This window comes from Euprymna scolopes, chromosome 29, assembly GCF_053919585.1.
Source record: "Euprymna scolopes isolate OS-2025 chromosome 29, ASM5391958v1, whole genome shotgun sequence".
NCBI lineage: Eukaryota > Metazoa > Mollusca > Cephalopoda > Sepiida > Sepiolidae > Euprymna > Euprymna scolopes.
In genome coordinates, this window is record NC_136510.1 from 62,021,407 (window position 1) to 62,044,727 (window position 23,321).

The 23,321-nt window shown below is 30.7% G+C and overlaps 1 protein-coding gene across 9 annotated transcripts in view; it reads right to left on the bottom strand.

Moving 5' to 3' along the window:
- The window catches only part of LOC145252666 (cilia- and flagella-associated protein 337-like), a 482,634-nt gene that overhangs the window by 385,528 nt on the left and 73,785 nt on the right, over window positions 1–23,321 (bottom strand). Inside the window, exon 1 of one of the 9 annotated variants that reach the window (XM_080112447.1) lies at window positions 10,382–10,678. The exons of 7 other annotated variants lie outside the window; for them this stretch is intronic. In XM_080112447.1, coding sequence (XP_079968573.1) covers window positions 10,382–10,389 — 8 coding nt within the window. In that variant the 5' untranslated portion in view covers window positions 10,390–10,678. Of the gene's footprint in view, window positions 1–10,381; window positions 10,679–23,321 lie in introns of those variants that run through there. One more of the 9 variants, XM_080112441.1, reaches the window with a different exon arrangement.

The following is a 23,321-nucleotide window of genomic DNA, read 5'->3' on the forward strand; positions in this document are numbered from 1 at the left end:
GATGAACACGGTAGCAAATTAGATGATGAACCAAATAACCAATTAGATGATTAACAAAATAACAAATTACATAATGAACACGATAACAAATTAGATGATAAACCAAATAACAAATATCATGATGAACACGGTAACAAATTAGATGATGAACCAAATAACAAATTAGATGATTAGCCAAATAACAAATTAGATGATGAACACGATAAAAAATTAGATGATGAACCAAATAACAAATTAGATGATGAACCAAATAACAAATTACATGATGAACACGATAACAAATATGATGATGAACCAAATAAAAAATTAGATCATGAACCAAATAACAAATTACATGATGAACACGGTAACAAATTAGATGATGAACCAAATAACAAATTAGATGATTAACAAAATAACAAATCAGATGATGAACAAAATAACAAATTACATGATGAACACTATAATAAATATGATGATGAACCAAATAACAAATTACATGATGAACCAAATAAAAAATTACATGATGGACACGATAACAACTTAGATGATGAACCAAATAACAAATTAGCTGATGAACCAAATAATAAATTAGATGATGAATCAAATAACAAATTACATGATGAACACGATAACAAATTAGATGATGAACACGATAACAAATGAGATAATGGACCAAATAACAAATTAGATGATGACCAAAATAACAAATTACATGATGAACTAAATAACAAATTAGATGATGAACCAAATAACAAATTAGATGATGAACCAAATAGCAAATTAGATGAGTAACCAAATAAAAAATTAGATTAGGAACGAAATAACAAATTAGATTATGAACCAAATCACAAAGTAGATGATGAACCAAATAACAAATTAGATGATTAACCAAATAACAAATTAGTTCATGAACAAAAAAGCAGATTAGATGATGAACCAAGTAACAAATTACATGATGAACACGATAACAACTTAGAGGATTAACACGATAACAAATTAGATGATGAACCAAATAACAAATTAGATTATGAACCAAATAACAAATTAGATGATGAACACGATAACAAATATGATGATTAACCAAATAGCAAATTAGATGATGAACACGGTAGCAAATTAGATGTTGAACAAAATAACAAATTAGATGATTAACAAAATAACAAATTAGATGATTAACCAAATAACAAATTACATAATTAACACGATAACAAATTAGATGATGAACCAAATAACAAATTAGATGAGGAACGAAATAAAAAATTAGATGATGGACCAAATAACAAATTACATTATGACCACGGTAACGAATTAGATGATGAACCAAATAACAAATTAGTTGATGAACCAAATAACAAATTACATGATGAACCAAATAACAAATTAGATGATGAACACGATAACAAATTAGATGATGATCCAAATAACAAATTAGATGATGAACCAAATAACAAATTAGATGATTAACAAAATAACAAATTAGATGATGAACCAAATAACAAATTACATAATGAACACGATAACAAATTAGATGATGAACCAAATAAAAAAATTAGATGATGAACCAAATAAAAAATTACATGATGAACCAAATAACAAATTAGATGATGAACCAAATTACAAATTACATTATGAACCAAATAACAAATTACATGATTAACAATATGACGATAACAAATTGTTATCAATTGAGTTGGTTGTGTTTTTGTTGGTTAGACCTTTCAGAGAGGTTAACTTCAGTTTGTACTGTCAAGCACTCTTTGCTCTGATCCCATTCTTCTCTGCCAACAACAATATAAACTATGCTCGATCGCTCCCCATCCACCTCATAGACATGGTATCCTTGGAACAAACTCATCCCGCAGTGTTCCATGAATTCCAACTTGGAAAGTTTGTGGTCCACAAGACTCACAGGGAGTTTTCTGGTAAAGCCATTGACCAAGCCCATGAACAAGCTAATGCAGTGGTCAAAGGTGATGGTGGTGCCATTGGCATTGCTGAGGATCCATTTGCACTGAGGCGATGGATGGTGTCTGGACCAGAGGTTAGCGAACTGGTTCACCAATATGAGTTGACTTCCCAGACAAAATTGGGGAATGAGGATATCAGACATCATGAGCAGACCAGCCAGTCTCAGAAGCCCTTCATTGACAAGGTCAAGAAGTTGTTTAGTGCAACGAAGGATCAAGGCAATCCTTTCCAGGAAGAGACCAAAGATCTTCTCTCACTGGACACAAAGATCTTTGCACATCCCAGTGCTACAGAGCTTGTCAGAACGCACATTGATAAAGATCAAGCTGCCTTCAAAGACTCAAAAGAACAAAACGAACTTCTTCCACCAGCAAGCTTCCACTAACAAAAAGAAACAGGTACTGAAAAGTGACTGCAATCTGTTCTCACAGCTTTTCATATCCTGTCAAGCACAAGAATGTGATCTGTTAGAATTCTTCAGGCATGAGAATCAGTCTTTTCCTGCAGTACTGAGTGACACAGGGGATCTCTATCCTTTGTTTGACTTTGTTGGCATTCTGGAAGATACCATTGCTCTTCTTGATTCTCAGCCAGAATGTGACGTCATCATTATTGATGGTGCGGCTGTGGCACTATATCTTAGTGCCTCAGTAGTTGTGGCTATTAACAAACCCTTCAGCATGGCCAAGTGGTAATTTGGCCGTAAGCGGAGGGATACACAGAAAAAAAAATGCAATCCCATGATTCCCTACCTTTTATCAACCTCTTTCTGTCCGGACCCTCCATGAGGTGAGCACCTTCCTCCCTCAGCACTACTTAGGTTAGTTAGTTTTAAAGAAGTAATGGTAAAAATCAATTGTAAATCTGTAAATTGTATGTTAATATCGTAATATATATATATATATATATATATATATATATATATATATTGTATACATTTTATAAAATAAATAGTTAATTATATTTCTCATATAAATTGCGACCTGTGTTGTGGGTTTTTGTGTCTGTCATAATGTCTGCAACAAAGAATCAAGCGGTCCTAAGAACAAGGAAGGTTCCAACCCAAATGCCATCAGAGTGATCTTGAGAGAATGAAGGAGCCACACACATCCAACATCTTAGGAATGCTTTTCCTATTGATACTCAGACCCTAATGATTGGCCCATCTTCACATCATCATGGGGCCGTTTCTAAGACATTTAGTGGCTCAGTCACACACCAGTGACCGACCGATCGTATTATATGACTCTTGCACACACTCTTTCTTGCCAAAGACCTCAAAGACATTTGAGGAATATGCTGTCCTTGATGTAGTGCCAAAGATTCGGAGTTACTCATCGAAGTATGAGCAAACAGACATTGTGTTTGATGTCTACCACACTTCAAGCCTCAAGGCTGAAATGAGATCAAAGCGAGGCAAAGAAAATCGGTATAGAGTGACAGGCAAAAATAAGCTGTCATCCATTTGGTCCAGTTTTCAGAGAAACAGTAACAATAAGACAGAACTGTTTGAGTAGCAGACAAGATTGTATCCATGTGTCCCAACAATGTCGTAGTTGTGACCAAAGGAGAGAAGCTCCTGTCAAACAAATTCACAAACTTTGAAGATCTACAACCTTGCAATCATGAAAAAGCTGACTCCAGGTTTTTCACACATGCAGTTCCTGCAGCCAAACAGAAGACAAAGTCTGTGTTGATCAAGGCATGTGACACAGACATCCTTGTCATAACAGTTGGTGTCTTTGTACGTCTTCAGAATGTTGGCTTAGAAATGCTTTGGCTAGAATTCGGCCAGGAACCGTCCATTAGATTGTTCCCAATTCATCACTTGGCCATGAACCTCAGCCAAGGGAAATGTAGTGGCATGCTCTTCTTTCATGCAATCACTGATTGTGATGTGGTCTCAGCTTTTCGAGGTAGAAGGAAGACAACTGCATTGCAAACATGGACAGTTTGTCCTGAAGTCGGCCCAGTGTTCAACAAACTGAGTCAGTACCCACCTACCATAGAAGATGCTGATCTCAACATTCTTGAGAAATTTGTTGTTACCGTATATGACAAACACAGCAACACTACCAAGGTCGATGAAGTAAGACTGCACTTGCTTAGAAGCAAAGACTCTATGACTTCATTCCACCAACTAGTGCCTCTTTCGTTCAGCATGTTAGACGATCTGCATTCCAAGCTGCTGGCATATGGGGCCAGTCAACAGAATGTACAATGGAACCTGAAAGTCCTGGCAAAAAAAAAAGGTGAAGCCTTGGAAATTCTCTAGTCAATCCTGTCAAAATATCATTGCACGGGTGGATGTCGGGGACTATGCAAATGTTATCGCTCCGCCATAAAATGCACACTAATGCATAGCTGTAAATGCAAAGAGTAAAACAATGATCCAGGTTAAATTCAAGCAAGTCACTTCAGTCTGTTGTAGTATATTGTGCTTATGTCACAACAATTTGAGATACTACATCAGTAAATTCACTGAGACAATGCTAGTTCATATAATTGTCATCATATCACTATAACGCTTAATGATATTGAAATTTTGATTGCAGAATTGGATTCCTCGTGTCAAAAAATTTATTTTGATGTAAAGATCATCAAAATGTCATTACTTTGACAATATACAGTGCAAATACTGTTTCATACTGGTATGAATGGCGGCCATCTTGAAAAATGGCGGCCGTTTTGCTTTTGAAGTTGACTAACATACTTTTCTGAAAGAGGGAGTTTTAAAGCTCCACTGTGCCGATTTTGGTGCTTGTATCATCAAGTGAAAGATTGTTTCAGCAATCTGCCCCACTATTACATATTACTGTCTTTTCAGCTAAATGCTTCCATAGCTAAACGATTCCCTACCAGCTGAGAACTTACCTGTCCCGTCTACTTGTTCCAAGTTCGCTCAAGGCTCCTGACTAACTGCTAACTAAATGATTATGTATATTTCCAAACTATCTCGTTACGTCACCAACTCTACGTGACCAATGACCAAAAAGAATCTACTTTTGCCCCGTATTTTGTTTAGGCTCTAACATTCCTTTCTATGAAAACATATTTGTGTTTATCGAAAATTTCTTTTTCTTATTGCTTATAGCATCTAGTCAGGTTAAATTCCTTAAATATCATTTTGTACCTGAATTGCATTTTTCTCTTTAAAACAAATCTAGTTCAATCTACACGATAATAGTAATAATCTTCTGGCTCCAAAAATTGAGCAATACCTCGAGTGTGTTGATATGCAACAGTCGCTATAAAATCTCCATCTTAGGACATGTGCTTCAATGCGTGCTTTGACCCATTTAGATGCCTCCTTTATGCATTGTTTAGCATGGATGAAAATATATTTTACTTCAAATGGCGCCTCTCTTGCGGTCTCAGATGAATTTCCAGTTAGTCTTTTGAAGTATCAAGCCATTTTAAGCGATGGTTCTTCATCTTAGGGTTGAGAGTTAAAGTTGATATTTACTAATATTACAAGGTGATCAACGCTTCCGAGTGTGCTATGAACCTTCGTCACACAATCCTCGTGCAGTGTAATCATAAATAGACCAAGAATAATTTGAGAGACGGATCGAGAAAATGACATTTTGTGAAAGAGAATGTGATATAGAGAAACTGTCGTTTGGTTTGGTTGTTTTTGTTTTACGGCATTTTCAGGTTATTTTATGCCGAATCCAAAAATTTTGAAGAAAAATTTCTTAATAGAATATATTTGTTGTTTTCAAGTCGGTTTCTATTTAACCCATAGTTGGGACCCTAACAGATACTACCACTCTGGGTCAGAGTGGACCTGGGAGCAATGGCAATTAAAGGGTGGCTCCACACTCCCCAAAGCCTGCAAGCTGGGGCCTCACCACTGGATATAGTTTAAGGTCATATCCAGGACCGAAGCTATATGTGAGCTGCTAATTGTTTATGTATAACCATGGCCACCGAGAGTAAGAAGACGGCCTGTTAACTGAAAAATATCTGCAGGAAATGTAGGTAAGATTTGTCAGACTGTCAGTACTATATGAAGGCCATTTGAAAAAGAGCAATAAAACATTTTTAAAAAGAAAAAGGAATACAGTTCGATTATTACTTAAACTGAACTTTATTCAATATAAAATATAAACATTATCTATGTAAAATTAAGTAGTTTTAAAGCAATATACAATTTAATACTGATAAAACTGAATTATGAATTTAGGGAACAAACAATTAAAGAAACATTAAACAAATATTTTTTGGCCTTCGGAACAAGATCAGTGTAGTATCTGTTTTGATGCTACACGTTACCTTTTCTGACTTCGGTCTGTGGAGGAGAAATCTTTCATGACTGAGATTATTTTTGTTCCTATCCAGAGTGCCCCTTATTGGGAAGCTGGATTTTCTCCACAAGATTATATGTTGAAATATTTAAATAACTATTACTTTAAATACAGAAATTATATTTAAAGTTTTGGTTTTCTGTTCTTCTATGTCCATTTTTTCCCCATGTTCCCATCAAAATGTGTAGTGTATTAGTTGTCTCACAAGCCATCATCAGTGATTGCTCACTGGCAGTAACCTGTGGTGTTCCCTGGAGACCAAGTGACAAGTCTCCCCAGATTTCCAGTGTTCTCCACCTTTTGACCACTTGTGCAGATGATTGCATGTTATCGCAACAGCCGTTGTCACTGATTTCTCGTTGGCATCGCCCATTGGTGTTTCCTGGGGTTTGGGTGACAAAATGCCTCCCCAAGGTACCAAATTTAAACTGCACACTTCCAGTGGAGATTTGGTCAGTACTTTCTCACCTCGGTCTTTCCATCCTCCCTGACCCTTTACAACTAGTTGGTGTGGTGTGGCGCCAGTCGATGTCATCTGCACCAGTTTTTTTTTAAATTATTATTACTATTATTATCATGATAATAATAAGGGTGCTTGTGCAGTGTACGCACGTGTAATTAAAATATTATTTTCAAGTTAAATTAAATTTTAGGTTTGTATTACTGTACACATAGATTCGAAAAAATTGTCAAATAACAAATATATCACAAATAAATGTTATCAAAGGCAAGATAAGTTACTCTTCTACCTATCTGGGAAGGTTTTTAGTGGTTTTACTCACTTTAAAACGTGTAATCGCTTCGAAAATCATACAATGTTTATCAATATATTTTAAAAAGAAAAATATCGCCATGTTTGTAACTTATCTTGCCGTTGATAACATTTATTTGTTATATATTTGTTTTTTGACAACTTTTTCGAATCTATGTGTACAGTAAAACTCGTTATGTAAATTATTTATAGTTAAAATGTTATAAAAAACAAAAAATTGAAGTTTTAAATATATTTCAAAGAAATGAATTACGCCCCGTGCTAAAATATTGATAATTCACCAATCGTAAAAAAAAATAAAAAACAAACAAACAAAAAAAACCACTGCCGTGAAAAATGCTTACTTTAAAATATTTGAAAATACTCAGTGAAAAGTTTTAACGGACTGAAAAATATTGTATAAAAATTGGGGTTTGTATTACTGTACACATAGATTCGAAAAAGTTGTCAAAAAAACAAATATATAACAAATAAATGTTATCAAAGGCAAGATAAGTTACTTCTACCTAACTGGATATGTTTCCAGTGTTTTTATTTAATGTAATATGTTTATTCAGCTCGAAAAACATACTGTGTTTACTGATGTATTGGAAAATTCAAAAAGGCGCCCGACTCTCTCTTTAACACGGTAAATTTGGGAAAAGGTGCTATAAATATAAAACTAGACAAAATACCGTTAGAAACTCGCTCAATATATATTACCGTGACATAGGTTGACATATATTCGGTGGGTTTTTAATAGTATTTTGTCTAGTTTATTCTTTATAACACCTTTTCCCGAACTTACCGTGTTAAAGAGAGAGTCGGGCGCTATTTTGAATTTTCCAATACATCGGTAAATAATGTATGTTTTTCGAGCTGAATAAACATGTTACATTGAATAAAAACACGAAAAATATATCCAGTTAGGTAGAAAGTAACTTATCTTGCTTTTGATAATATTTATTTGTTATATATTTGGTTTTTTGACAAGTTTTTCGAATCTATGTGTACAGTAATACAAACCCAAAAATTGTTTGTTTTGCAGTAAAAAAATAAAAATAAAATGAAGTATTCGACTTTCTCCAATAAAAATAAAAGTTCAAACACGAATTCACTTACGATATTTTGATTAAAATTATCTCAAATGTGCAATTATAATAATTATTTACCGAATGGAGAATTGTTCTTTTTCTTTAGAACATACATGGACAATCGGTAACACATATTGGTAGCCATATTTTTTATGCCTGTTAGCATGACCACGTGGTTGAATACCGGAAGCTGTCTATACCTACAACTTAATTAGGAAGTGACGTTACACTGTTATATGCATCGGCCTTCTTTCTCGGTAGCCACGGTATAACTCGAAAAAAACTTGCAAATTTCTGTGGTGGACATTAAAATACCCAATTACATATATTTGTGCACTTGTATTAAAGGAGAATGCTGCTGCTGCTGCTGCTGCTGCTGCTGCATAGAACATCTTGTAAGTCTTGCGTGTTTCTAAGTTATCTGCATAATTTATTTATCAGAAATGATTTTAGTACGTTAATTAGAACATATTTGAATACATATATGAACATCTCTTAATAAGTTCTATTTATTCGGATTATTCAAACTACTGCTCCTATCTTAAGTGTTGTTTGCACAACGTTTCGATCTTCGATGTTTTTAAAGTATATCTGCTCGAATTCGAGAATCTTTTCCATAACATCTACTTTTTAGTTTTCACTTAAAATTATGAATACATTGTAGTTTAGTGCTAAATATAAGCAAAAAAAAAAAAAAAAAAAAAATTCAATTTATAAATAAACGAAAAATGTTTAAAAAAAAAAATTATTTAATCTTAATTGTGAATAATGTTTATAATTAGTATATTTTTATAAACATTTTATCTATATAAAATTCAGCATGATATATGACCCCTATTGTAGTGACTTTTGAGTTTTACAAAAACATTTGTAAAATATAAGGAATCTTCGTCTATACCATATTACATTTGTGCGAAATATTCTAAAATATGCAGAGATTCATATTTAAATTGAAAAATTTTAAACATGTTAAAATATGCAGAGATAAATATTTAAATTGGAAAAAGTTAAACATATTAAAATATGCAGAGATTAATATGTAAATTGGAAAACTTTAAACATGCTAAAATATGCAGAGATTAATATTTAAATTGAAAATTTTAAACATGTTAAAATATGCAGAGATTAATATTTAAATTGGAAAAAGTTAAACATATTAAAATATGCAGAGATTAATATGTAAATTGGAAAACTTTAAACATGCTAAAATATGCAGAGATTAATATTTAAATTGAAAAATTTAAACATGTTAAAATATGCAGAGATTAATATTTAAATTGGAAAAATTGAAACATATTAAAATATGCAGAGATTAATATTTAAATTGAAAATTTTAAACATGTTAAAATATGCAGAGATTAATATTTAAATTGGAAAAAGTTAAACATATTAAAATATGCAGAGATTAATATGTAAATTGGAAAACTTTAAACATGCTAAAATATGCAGAGATTAATATTTAAATTGAAAATTTTAAACATGTTAAAATATGCAGAGATTAATATTTAAATTGGAAAAAGTTAAACATATTAAAATATGCAGAGATTAATATGTAAATTGGAAAACTTTAAACATGCTAAAATATGCAGAGATTAATATTTAAATTGAAAAATTTAAACATGTTAAAATATGCAGAGATTAATATTTAAATTGGAAAAATTGAAACATATTAAAATATGCAGAGATTAATATTTAAATTGAAAAATTTTAAACATATTAAAATATGCAGAGATATGCAGAGATTAATATTTAAGTTGGAAAAATTTAAACATGTTAAAAACGAATTTTCTACAAAATTGGGTAATTAACTTATAAATTTTATAAATAAGAAATAATTCAATGAATATCATACGAAACAAAGTTATTCTGGCAGAGAATCAAAACTAATTTGATTATGAAACTTGAATCAATAAATATGATAAAATTGTAATTTCGTGTAGATTTATGTAAAACAAATCATATTTTATATTACATCCATTAATAGACATAAAATTACATCCATTAATAGACATAAAATTACATCCATTAATAGACATAAAATTACATAACGATAAAATTCACTTCAAATAGAGAATGCGAGTAGAATTTAACTAATTTTAATTTGGCGTCCATTTAGTTTATTCCGCGTGTGTGTGTGTGTGTGTGTGTGTGTGTGTGTGTGTGTGTGTGTGTGTGTGTGTGTGTGTGTGTGTGTACGAATATAAAGCAGCAACAAATTATTTCCCGGCAAAAGAATATTAACATAATACTAGTTGATGAACAATACAAATACTCACCTGTTCATTTTACTCGTCGAATTGAAATTGACTTTCTAAAAGAATCTGGATTTTGCAGAAAACTGTTTCTCTCTATGGAAGCCGTACAAGTTGTTATTCTTACCGTTGCAGCTTTGGTCAAAAAGTTTTGATTGACAACGATATTTGATATAATTAGTTCTTAACACAAAAATGACGCCTCCCAATCGAAAGTTGCATCCAAGTAAAAAAAAACAATTCTGAGTAAATGTATTGAATTCACATACAGACGGAGAAATAAATGCTTGAAGGTTCAATGTTGTGATGATTAATTCATACATCAATATTCACATGGTGATAGTATTGATGTTTTCTAGCAACCTCCATCTCCTGTCACACCCGCTATTTTCGCTCGTCGTTAAGTATACTTTCAACAAGATAGATGCTTGCATAATCAAGTCTTAAATGCCGTTTCTCTACTTGACGACTTGCCACATTTATTTCAGTCATTATTGTACATTACGTGTCAATTGCAATTCTTAATGTTGTGTCTTTAATACTTGTTTTATTCGTTATTGTTGTCGGAAAATATTTATTTCAATTCTTATTGTTATATTTTGTTATTCATTTATTTGTTACTTGTTTAGTCTATTACATGTTACGTGTTTATTTGTTTCTGTTACATGTTTAGTTTATTTCATGTAACCTATTTTTTGTTTCATATTATGCGTTTAGTCTGTTACATGATACGTCTTTAGTTTATTTCATATTAGATGTTTAGTTTGTTTCATGATACGTGTTTAGTTTGTTTCATGTTAGGTTTTTAGTTTGTTTCATGTTACGTGTTTAGTTTTTTTTTTCATATTATGTATTTCGTTTGCTTAATGTTACTTGTTTGTTTATTTTATGCTGTGTGTTTTTGTTTATATTACGTATTTAGTTTTTTATGTTACGTGTTTATTTGCTGTTTGTTTTATTACGCATTTTATAATGCTTCGTGTTTATTTTATTGTTATATTTCATATACTTTATCCTGTATACTTTTATCTTTTATTATTATTTCTTAGTAAAATATGATTTCTGTAAATCTACGCATTTTTGTTGATATAGATCTTCACCAAATTACAATTTCATCACATTAAATTTCATAATCAGTTTTGATTCCCTGATTAGAATGAATTTATATATTATTTTATTTTTTGGGATACTTTGAGATAGGGCTTCATAATTTGAGTATTTATTTTTTAGCGCCTTTTATCCTTATAGTTGTTGTTGTTGTTGTTGTTGTTGTTGTTTCGACACGTTTCGGTCAACTTAGGTTGGTTATTTTTTGGAACTGTATGAATCGCCGAGAAACAACGACAACTTTGAAGATAGTTCCGATAAAAGTTCGCAAAAAGCAAATAAATTTTTCAAATTATGAAGCCTCATCTCAAAGGATGCCATAAAATAACGAAATAATAAATAATATCATTCGATACGGACCCGACAATGGAAGACCCGATAAGAACACAAAAATTGGATTTATAAGATCATAAAATCCAATCTTGATCGCCCTTCAGAGTCCGTGGCGCAATGGATAGAGGCGTTGAGTCTCTATGGTTCCAGGTGAGCATTGTCTGAAGATAGCGGTTTCAATCCTACCCAAAGCAGGCCAAATTCCATTGATCTAAATGTATATCCGTGGGCTCTTTTAAGAATAGACGCTCTTCCCTTTATGGCTGCTATCTGTATTTTGTTTGTTTGGTCTTTCTGGCATTGATTCTAAGTATTTCTGAAAATTTTTTTATTAGGGCAGTAGCTCTTATCATAACCTGTATACTATTTATTTCTTTTCGAGACAACGTCGTTTTTAGATAATTTTTTGATTTAACTTCATTAAGTTTTAAGAGACCTAGGGGCTTCTTCCTGGAGTTAACACTTGATTCTGTTATGATTTAAATTTATATCCAAGGGCTCTTTTAAGAATAGATGCTGTTACTTTTAAGGCTGCTATTTCGTTACAGCTTGGTCTTCCAGTGATTGCTTCTAAGTATTTCGGAAGATTCTTTTTTATTAAGCAAATTGCTCCTATCACAACCGGTATAATGTTTATTTCTTTCAGAGACCATGTCGTTTTTAGATCATTTTTTAGGTCCTGATATTTTGTTATCTTTTCCCGTTCAGCTCTATTAAGGCCAAAATTATTTGGGACTATGACATCGATAATGAGCGCAGTTCTTTCGGGCTTGTTCCATATTACAATATCTGGTGTTATGACCTATGTATCTGCCCGCCTGTATATCTTTGTCATAAAACACGGTCACTTTTGAATTTTATTTTACTTCAGTCGAAGTTCTCAGAAATCAAGGGGCCCACAACCAGGGGCTAACACTTGAAGTCTATATGAGATGCATAGATATTCGAATGTTCCATTAAAGTTCTTTATTTCTCAAACACTGAGTAAAGAAATTGAGAACATAGTTTTCCCCTCCCCAATTAACCACTTTCATATGTTGAAGTATATCTTTCATTTTGGTCTCTTGGTCTTACTGGACTCTAGGATAAAAATTTATCTAGTCTGGTGGAGCTTCGTGCTATTACTTGAGGTAACATCACTTGGAGAAGGTGCACCATTCCCTGTAAAAGCTAATGTGAGTTAGCCATAGTGAGGAGATCTTATTTGGGCAGCGAATACTATGTTATTTTGAATATTTGGTCAGGGTTTACTTCTATAGAAAAAGTATCCTCATGGCAGATTGTTCTGACAAACCCCCGCACAGAGAGACCTTAGACACTCGAGGATAGTGTCTAGTAGGCATTCAAGTTATCCCCAGTAGCCATTCAAGTTATCCCCAGTAGGCATTCAAGTTATCCCCAGTAGGCATTCAAATGTGTAGTAATAGTTGTGTATAAATACATCTCATATACAAATGCGTAGCTCTATTTATTGTTGCATAAAAACACGAAAATTCTCCGCAGTTTTACCCTGTGGATAGAAATATTACCTTAATTACCACACACACACACACGCACACACACACACACACACACACACACACACACACACACACACACACACACACACACACACACACACACACATGGCCTTAAACTATATCCGATGGTAAGGCCAGAGCTTGTGGGCTTTGAGGAGTGTGGAACCACCCTTTAATTGCCATTGCTCGCAAGTCCGTTCTGACCCGGAGTGGTAGTATATGTTAGGGTCCCAACTATGGGTTAAATAGAAACCGACTTGAAAAAAGAAAATATATTCTATTAAAAATTTTTTCTTCAAAATCACTGGATTTAGCATTAAATGACCTGAAAAGGGTTTATATGCCATAAAACAAAAGCAACCGACCAACCAACACACACACACACGCACACACACACACGTATATATATATGCGTGTGTGTGTGTACACTCTATACACAGGTGTATAGAGTACGAAAGACAGTCACTTGCTGATTTTTACGTCCATTTATTTGTAAAATAATGTGTGAAATTTGCCATCATCATTATCTACAGTAGAAGTGTGTGTCTTGTAAACAAACATTTTATTATATATTTTTTTCTTTTCTACAAATTGTTTGTTTTGGATTGTTTTTCTTTTTTATTCATGTCAAACTCATTGAATTGTACCCATCACCTTCATCCTGATCATTGAGGATATATGACTTTTGGAACGCTCCTTCATGTGTATTTTATATGTATGTGTGCGTATGCATATATAAGTACATGCTTACATGTGTTCCTCTATGTGTGTATGTTTGCACATGTGTGTACATGCGTATGTATGTTTGCGTGCATTCTGTGTGTATGCATGTATGTGTGCATGCATGTGTTTATTTCCATGTGTATGTGGGGTGAACAGGACTCCTGTAAGCCGTGGTGAAGGCAACCTCTCTAGGAGAAGCAAATCTCTCATTTAAAAAAACCATAAAGTGAAAGACCAGTACCCGCATTAAGCTGGTTTGCAGTTTAACTTATTGCTGGCTATCTTGCTCTTGCTTGTTGCATGATCTCAACATTTTGAACCGAGAGAGAGATTTAGCTGTCGTAAAAAGCTAAAACTCTATAACATCATGTTTGTATAGATACTTCCTCAGCTATTTGTCTATAAAAATAGTCCTGTCGCGATGGAAAACGTGTAGGCTTGAAATGCTGGGAGGATGTAATAATTGATCTGCCATCATTATATGTATCTGTGTGTGTATGTATGTATATGTGTATGCATGTTTATATATGTACATTGAAGCGCCTTTAATATATGTCGGTTGGACTGCGTTTGCATTCGACTCGTCGTCGATTTTATTTGTGAAATAATGTGTGAAATTGTCCACATCATCATCATTTTCTACCTCAAAAGTGATAGTCTTATAGCGAAACTTTTTTGTAAAAATAAGAACAAGATGTAAATCTGTGCCATTTAAAAAATTTTTTTTTTTAATCGTGCCCATCACCATCATCGTCGTCCTGATCATTGAATATTTAAGACTTTTGGAATGTTCCTTCATGTGTATTATGTGTACGTATGTATATGCATATGTATGCATATGCGTATTTGTGTGCTACTATGTGTGTATGTTTGCATGTGTGTGCACATGCATATGTATGTTGGCATACATCTGTATGTATGCATGTGTTCATTTCCATGTGTGTGTGGAATGGAGAGGGCTCCCGTGGGGCGTGGATCTCTGATTTAAAAACAAAAACAACAAGAAGTTTGACTTGTTGCTGGCTATTTTGCTCTTGCTTGTTGCTGGATGTCAACATTTTGAATCGAGAGAGAGATTTAACTGTCGTACAAAGCTAAAACTCTGTAACATCATCTTTGTATAGATACTCCTTCAGGCATTTGTCTATTAAAAAAAAAAGTCCTGTGGCGATAAAAAAGTTGTGATGTGTGTATGCCTGAAATGCTGGATGCATGTAACAATTAATCTGCCATCATTATATGTATCTATGTATGTATATGTGTATGTATATTTATACGTGTATGTATATTTATATATGTATGTGTGTGTGTATATTTATATATGTACATGTGTGTTTATATGTATGTATATCTATGTGCATATGTATGTATATGTGTCTGTGTGTATATATGTTTGTGTGTGTATGTATATATATTTATATATGTTTGTATGCATGTATGTGTGTATATGCATATATGTGTATATATGTATGCATGTATGTATGTATATGTATGTGTATATGTGTATGTATGTGTGTATGTGTATGAATGCATAAATATGTATGTGTATGTATATGTAGGTAACTGTATGCATATATATGTGCATATGTGTACGTATATGTATGTGTATGTGTAAGTATATGTATGTATGTATTTGTATATGTGTGTGTATATGTATGTATATGTGTATGCATGCATGTGGGTATGTATATGTATGTTTGTGTATTATGAATTGTGTATGTATATGGCGTATGCTTATAGACATGCATGTATGTATGCATGTATATATTTATATGTATGTATACCAATGACCGTCTTGTGTATGTTTGCATGTGTGTGTATGCATATGCATGTGTGCGTGATGTGTATTGTGTATGTATGCATGTATATATGTGTGTGATATGTGTATATATGTATGTGTGCGTGCGTGTATATATATGTATGTATAACAATGACCGTCTTTAGTGTCATGTCTGCTTGAGCATGTGAATTCGCCGGCAGGACTAAATGTCATTTTGGGGCTCATGAACTTTCAGTGTCTGAGGGAGTGGCACTCGTCTGACAAGACGTTGCAATCATCATCATCATCATATGTACATGTCTAGGTATATGTATGTATATCTATGTGTATATGTATGTATATATGTATGCATGTATATATGTTTATGTGTGTTTGTATGTATATATGTATATATATATGTTTGTGTGTGTATGTGTATGTGTATATATGCATATGTGTACGTATGTTTATGCATATTTATAAGTAGTTAAATGTATGTGCATGCATATGTGCATATATGTGTACGTATTTGTATGTGTATATGTATGTATATGTGTGTTTGTATTTGTATATGTGTGTGTATATATGTGTATGTATATGTGTATGTATGCATGTGTATATATGTATTGTGTATGTATGTATATATGTATATGTGTATGTTTATAGATATATGTATGTGTATGTGTTTATGTGTATATATGTATGTGTGCGTGTATGTATATATATGTATGTATACCACTGACCGTCTTCAGTGTCATGTCTGCTTGAACGTGTGAATTCGCCGGTAGGACTAAAAAAAGTCATTTTTGGGCTCATAGACTTTAAGCGTCTGAGGGAGTGGCACTCATCTGGCAAGACGTTGCAATCATCATGGAATACGAAATAGTTTGAAATATATTTATGTCAAGTAAACAACGCTCATATTTTATCTCGTAGAAATCATCCGTGAATGAAACATGAACGTTTCTGTTGATTCAAATGCAATAAATATATTTACATACTAATATGAAGCTTTACACGCATATTGAAAATATAATGGTGCCTTTCCATCAATTTCGATGTATGAGCTAAGTTGTTTGGAAATCCAGAGATGATGTTTTGAATGCTTTATGCAGAAATAACCACACTTTTTGGTACAACTGCTAATCTTCCTCGGTGCAATGACTGCCACAAGACAGAACAACAGTTTTCCTTCTCATGTCTTAACGAACACTGTGAGTGCATCTCTTCTGGTGGCCTTAGATGCCAACTTGGAAATTTCTACGTCTCGGCGCCATATGTACATCGCCTAGCCTTAACAGATGGTCACCCATCTTGTACTGGCCAGACCCATCATTGATTAACTTTAATGAAACCGTCCTTTTGAGATTCTCTTTTGATTCCTGGCAATGCCACTGGAACTCTGTAATGGTGTTCCATAACATTGTTTAAATTCTGATGTCAGTACGAAGTGCAGCTATAAAAGAATTCTCGAAATGTTGTCTTTTCCTAGGTATAAATCCTGATAAGCCATCTGCCTGGCTTATTCGTTTCGAAGACTGCTATTCCAGTTTAAAGTTGCAATTTATCAGGATGGCGCCCTATCTTAGAAATTTATTGGCAGCGTACACCAGTCATTCTTTCTTTGGTCCAGAAATTGTAAGAAAATATTTTTAGTCGGCTTGTAGCATGAACAGTTTGCCATGTATATTTACCTACGAACTTTAGATATAGTGAAAATGATGCCAAGTACTTGTATTATTAAACGCAATTAAATTAAATAATTATATGCAATTACATTAAATTATTTTATGCAGTTAAATTAAATTATCATATGCAATTAAATTAAATTATTATATGAAGTTAAATTAAATTATTATATGGAATCAAATTAAATTATTACATGTAATTAATTAAATTATTAGATGCAATTAATTTAAATTATTATATGCAATTAATTTAATTATTGTATACATTCAATTAAATTCTTATATGGAATTAAATTAAATTATTATATGCAATTACATTAAAATATTTTATGCCAATAAATTAAATTATTATATGGAATGAAATTAAATTATTATATGCAATTAAATTAAGTTATAATATGCAATTAAATTAAGTTATTATAGGCAATTATATTAAATCATTATATGCAATTAAATTAAATTATCATATGCAATCAAATAAAATTATTATATGGAATTAAATTAATTTATTATATGATATAAAATGAAATTATCATATGCAATTAAATAAAATTATTATATGCAATTAAATTAAATTATTATATGCAATTAAATTAAATTATTATATGGAATTAAATTAAATTATTATATACAACAAAATTGAATTATTACACCGAAGTTAATTACATTATTTTATGCAATTAAATAAAATTATTATATGGATAAATTAAATGATTATATGCAATTAAATTTAACTATTATATGCAATCAAATTAAATTATTATACACAATTAAATTAAATTTTTATATGACATTACATTAAATTATTATATGCAATTAGATTAAATTATTATATGCAATTGACTTAAACTATTATATGGAATTAAATCAATTTATTATATGCTATTAACTTAAATTATTATATGGAATGTAATTAAATTATTATATGCAATTAAATCAAGTTAGTATATGGAAGTAAATTAAATTATTATATGTAATTAAATTATTACATGTAATTAAATTAAATATTTATATGCAATTAAATTAAATTATTATATGCAATTTAATTAAATTATTACATGCAATTAAATAAAATTATTATATGCAATTAAATTAAATTATAATATGCAATTACATTTAATTATTAGATTCAATTAAATTATATTATTTCATGCAGTTAAATCAAATTATTATATGCAATTACATTAAATTATATGCAATTACATTAAATTATTATATGGAATTAAATTATTATATGTAATTAAAGTAAATTTTTATATACAATAAAATTAAATTAATATATGCAATGAAATAAAATTATTATATGGAAGAAAATTAAATTATTATATACAATCCAATCAAATTATTATATGCACTTAAATTAAATTATTATGTGCAATTAAATTAAATTATTATGTGCAATTAAATTAAATTATTTTAAGGAATTTTATTAAATTAGTGTATGCAAATAAATTATGCCATGAAATTAAATTATTATATGCGATTAAATTAAATTATTATAAGCAATTAAATAAAAACATTATATGCAATTAAATTAAAGTATTATATGGAATTAAATTAAATAATGATATGCAATGAAATTAAATTATTATATGCAATTAAATTGAATTATTATATGCCATTAAATAAAATTAGTATATGCAATTAAATAAAATTATTTTATGCAGTTAAATGAAATTATTATATGCAATTAAATAAAATTATTATATACAATGAAATTAAATAATTTTATGCAATTAAATTAAATTATTATATTTAATTGTATTAAAGTATTATATTCAATTAACTTAAATTATTATATACGTATAAATTATTATATGCAATTAAATTAAATTATTATCTGCAATTAAATGTAATTATTAGATGCTATTAAACTACATTATTATATGCAGTTACAATTAAATTACTATATGCAATTACATTAAATTATGATATGCATTAGATTAAATTATTATATGAGATTAAATTATTATATGTAATTAAATTAAATATCTATATACAATAAAATTAAATTATTTTATGCAATTAAATTAAATTATTATATGGAAGTAAATTAAATTATTATCAGCACTTAAGTCAAATTATTATATGCACTTAAATTAAATTATTATATGCAATTAAATAAAATTATTATATGCTATCAAATTAAATTATTATAAGGAATTTTATTAATGCATTAAAATTGAATAATTATGGAAGGCAATAAATTTATTATATGGAAGTAAATTAAACTATTATATGCAATTAAAGTAAATGATTATACGCAATTTTATTAAATTATTAAATACAATTGATTAAAATTATTATATGCAATTAAATTGAATTATTAGATTCAATTTAAATAAATTATTATATGAAATTAAATAAAATAATTATATGCAATTAAATTTATTTATGTTATGCAATTAATTTATTATATGCAATAAAATTAAGTAATTATAGTGAATTGAATTAAATTATCATATGCAATCAAATAAAATTATTATATGCAATTAAATCAAATTATTATATGAAATTTAACAAATTATTACATGCAATTAAATGAAATTATAATATGCAATTAAATTAAATTGTTATATGCAATTAAATTAAATTATCATATGAAAGTAAATTAAATAAATAAATTCAATCAAATTCAATTATTATATGCAATTAAATTCAATTATTATATGCAATTAAATTAAATTATTATATGCAATTAATTTGATTATTGTATGGGACTTAATGAAATTATTGTATGGAATTAAATTCAATTATTAAATGCAATGAAATTTAATTATTATATGTGAGTAAATCAAACTATTAGATGACATTAAATCAAATTATTGTATACAATTAAATTAAATTCTTATATGCAACTAAATTAAATGATTATATTTAATTCTATTAATGTATTATATTCAATTAAATTAAATTATTATATGCAGTTAAATTAAATTATTATCTTGGAGTGTTTTTTTTTTGATATATAGAAATCTATATACATACAGGGCTGTGAAAAAAAAATTATTCTGTCGAATTCCCCAACAAGTTTTCAGAAAAAAACGTTGTAACTTTATCCTTGTTGCGGGTTTCGTAAATACATCAGCGATATTTTGTTCTGATGATATGTAATTCAAAATAATGGATTCCTTTTTTATCTCGTTTTTTATGAAATGGTAATTTATATCTATATGCTTAGATCTTTGGTTGATTATCGTGTTCTGTGCTAAGACTATACTGGCTTGATTATCACAATTAATTACTACGGGGCTTTTAATTAATTCTGGCTCTAAAATAGTCTTTAGGATATTTTTAAGGTAGAGTGCTTCCTGGGTCGTGTGTGTGATCGCGCTAAACTCTGCTTCACATGTAGAGAGAGATACAATCCGCGGCTTTTTAGATTTCCATGAAATAATAGGCCCATTTTCTGAGAGTCTGAAACAATATCCAGATACACTCTTGCGATCTTCGTCGTTTGCCCAGTTTGAATCCGAAAAACCTTCTAATTTTAGGGGATTTCTTGATTTTCTAAATACTAACTTCTGTTCTTTAGTTCCTTTTAAATAATGCAGAACTTGTTTAGCTCTGTTTAAATCCTTCATTGTCGGTCGTGTTAATTTTTGTGACAGTTTTGTTACTTTATAGCATATGCCGGGCCTGGTTGCAGTCATTAAATATATAAGACTACCTATAATTTCGCGATATTGTGTGTCATTTATTATTTCAGATTCTGTGTGTATATTTTTATTAATATCATTTTCGACCGGTGTAGAGCGTTTCTTGCACTCTCCCATTCCAAATTTTAATAGTATTTTGTCGATGTATCTCGATTGAGTCATCGTAACAAGTCCTTTGCTTTGAGTAAATTCTATTCCCAGAAACCAGGATATTTTGCCAAGATCGGTAATTTTGAATCTTTTACTTAATTTGTTCTTAACATCGGTTAACATTATGTCACAATTTGATGCGATTAAAATATCATCGACCCACAAAACCAAAATCAGTAGTTTATCATCTTTGTGTTGGGTATATAAACAGGGGTCTACAGTGCATTGTCTAAATTGTTGTTTAATAATATAATCATGAAATACTGTGTTCCAACACTGAGCACTCTGCTTTAGACCATATAATGACTTGTTAAGTCGCCACACGCTATTTTTATTTTTCATTATAAATCCCTCTGGAGGGTAATATAAATTTCACAGTCTATTGGGGCATTCAAATAAGCATTTTTACGTCCATTTGATGGATGTTTAGGTCATATTGTGATGCGATTTGCAGTAAAATTCTGATTGTCGTTAGGTTTGTGGTCGGTGAAAACATAGAAAAGTATTCTATACCGTAAATGTGAGAGTACCCTTTAGCAACAAATCTAGCTTTGTACTGTTCTACGCCTGATGCTGCACTCTTTCTTGTAAAGACCCATCTGGTAGAAATAACATGTTTATCTCTTGGGAGATGCACTACCATATAGGTATCATTTTCGGTTAAGGCATCTATTTCTTTTTTTATGGCAATTTTCCGTTCATCACAATGTTCTGAATTAATTGCTTCGTTTTCCATTGAATAGCAATATTCGATTTGATAATCTTTTATATTGTCAACCACAAAAAATCGGGTCGCCTTCTATTTCTTTTGGGAGATCTTTTGACTTTATCATCATCATCATCATCATCATCATCATCATCATCATGGACACTCTCGTCTCCGTCATTTTTATTGTTTTCGTTTGTTTTAATAATTTGAGGTAATATAATTTCATATATACTATGACGGGTTTTCGTCTGTAAAATTAAACGTGTCTGTGAATTTTACACATCGGATTCTTTTTATTTTATTTATTTCTGGAAAAAATATTAAATTGGCTGGACTGTTTTTATCGTATCCAAGAAATATACCTCTGTCGGCTTTAATATTCAATTTACTCTTTTTCTCTATATATGCGAAGCAAGTTGCACCAAATATATGCATTCTGCTTAAATTTGTTTTTTTTACCGCAGAAATATTCATATGGAGTTTTAGATAGTGTTTTGTTAAAGCACCTGTTGCATATGTAGGCTGTAGCCATAAGTGCATACGTCCAGAGGTTTTTAAGGAGTTTTGATTCAATGATTAGGCATCTTGCCATTTCAAAAAGTGTCCACTATGCACGTTCAGCAGTGTTGCGATTTAGGAACTGATATTTCATGCCTGATATAATGGTTAATTAGTAAAAGTTCAAAGTTTTTATTGGTGAATTTCATACCGTTGTCAGAGCGAATACACTTGATTTCACCGTAGGGGGCCATGTCGGCTAGTTATTTCTTAGTTGCTAGCAGGGTATCAGATTTGTTCTTTAAAAAGTAAACCATTATTAAACCTGAATGGTCATCTACGAAATTCAACACATATCTATAATGTTCTCTGGCCATCGGTTCTACAGGACCGTTCAAGTCACAATGCACCATTGATAGGATGTTTTTGGCCTTTTTGTCTGGTATCTTGTTTTGATAGTTTGTCATTTTCCCTTGCGTACAGACGTCGCAGTTGAAGTTTTTTGATGTTTGTATTTGCATTCCATCAACTACAGTCGGCAACTTTTTGATATCAGGAATATTGCAGTGTCCAAGAATTTTATGCCATGTCAGTAGATCATGGCAGGCGGTTTTTGATGGGACTATGCTATTTAAATAATATAGTCTTCCATTTTCTTTAATGTCGAATACAGTTCCATTCGGGTATACCAGTTTTGATTTATTGAGGCTAAAGTTTATATTTGCACCTTGTTTTGTGGCAGCTTGTACAGAAAATATATTTTGTTTAAATTTTGGGATTAGAAGAGCGTTTTCTACAATACAGAAACACAGTTCACC